The 273-nt window shown below is 69.2% G+C and overlaps 1 protein-coding gene across 1 annotated transcript in view; it reads left to right on the plus strand.

The window, feature by feature from the left end:
* Nucleotides 1-7: 7 nt before the first annotated feature.
* SRP19 (signal recognition particle 19kDa) overlaps nt 8-273 on the plus strand; it is a 5,310-nt gene continuing 5,044 nt past the window's right edge. Inside the window, exon 1 of the mRNA XM_010074249.1 lies at nt 8-170. Within this exon, the coding sequence (XP_010072551.1) occupies nt 8-170 (163 nt within the window). The remainder of the gene's footprint in view (nt 171-273) is intronic.

Below are 273 nucleotides of genomic sequence, written 5' to 3' on the forward strand. Positions count from 1 at the left end.
AAGGGACATGCCGGCTGGGGACGGCGCGAGGCGAGCCGGCTCTGCAGCCTTCTTACCGTTTCCGAGTGTGTGCGGTGATGCAGCATGTCACCTAACATGGCCGCGCGCGGGGCTGGCGGCGGCTGGCGTGCGGGGTTTCTCCCGAGGAGGAGTCCTTGGGTGGGAACTGGGTCAGGCTGGCGGGCCGCAGGAGGTGCAGCGAGGCCAGGAACAGGCAGCGTCACCTGCCTCCGTGATCCACGGCAGGGGAGGGGTACATGGCACCCGGGTCAC

This window comes from Pterocles gutturalis, unplaced genomic scaffold (genome assembly GCF_000699245.1).
Source record: "Pterocles gutturalis isolate BGI_N339 unplaced genomic scaffold, ASM69924v1 scaffold13222, whole genome shotgun sequence".
NCBI classification, from domain to species: domain Eukaryota; kingdom Metazoa; phylum Chordata; class Aves; order Pterocliformes; family Pteroclidae; genus Pterocles; species Pterocles gutturalis.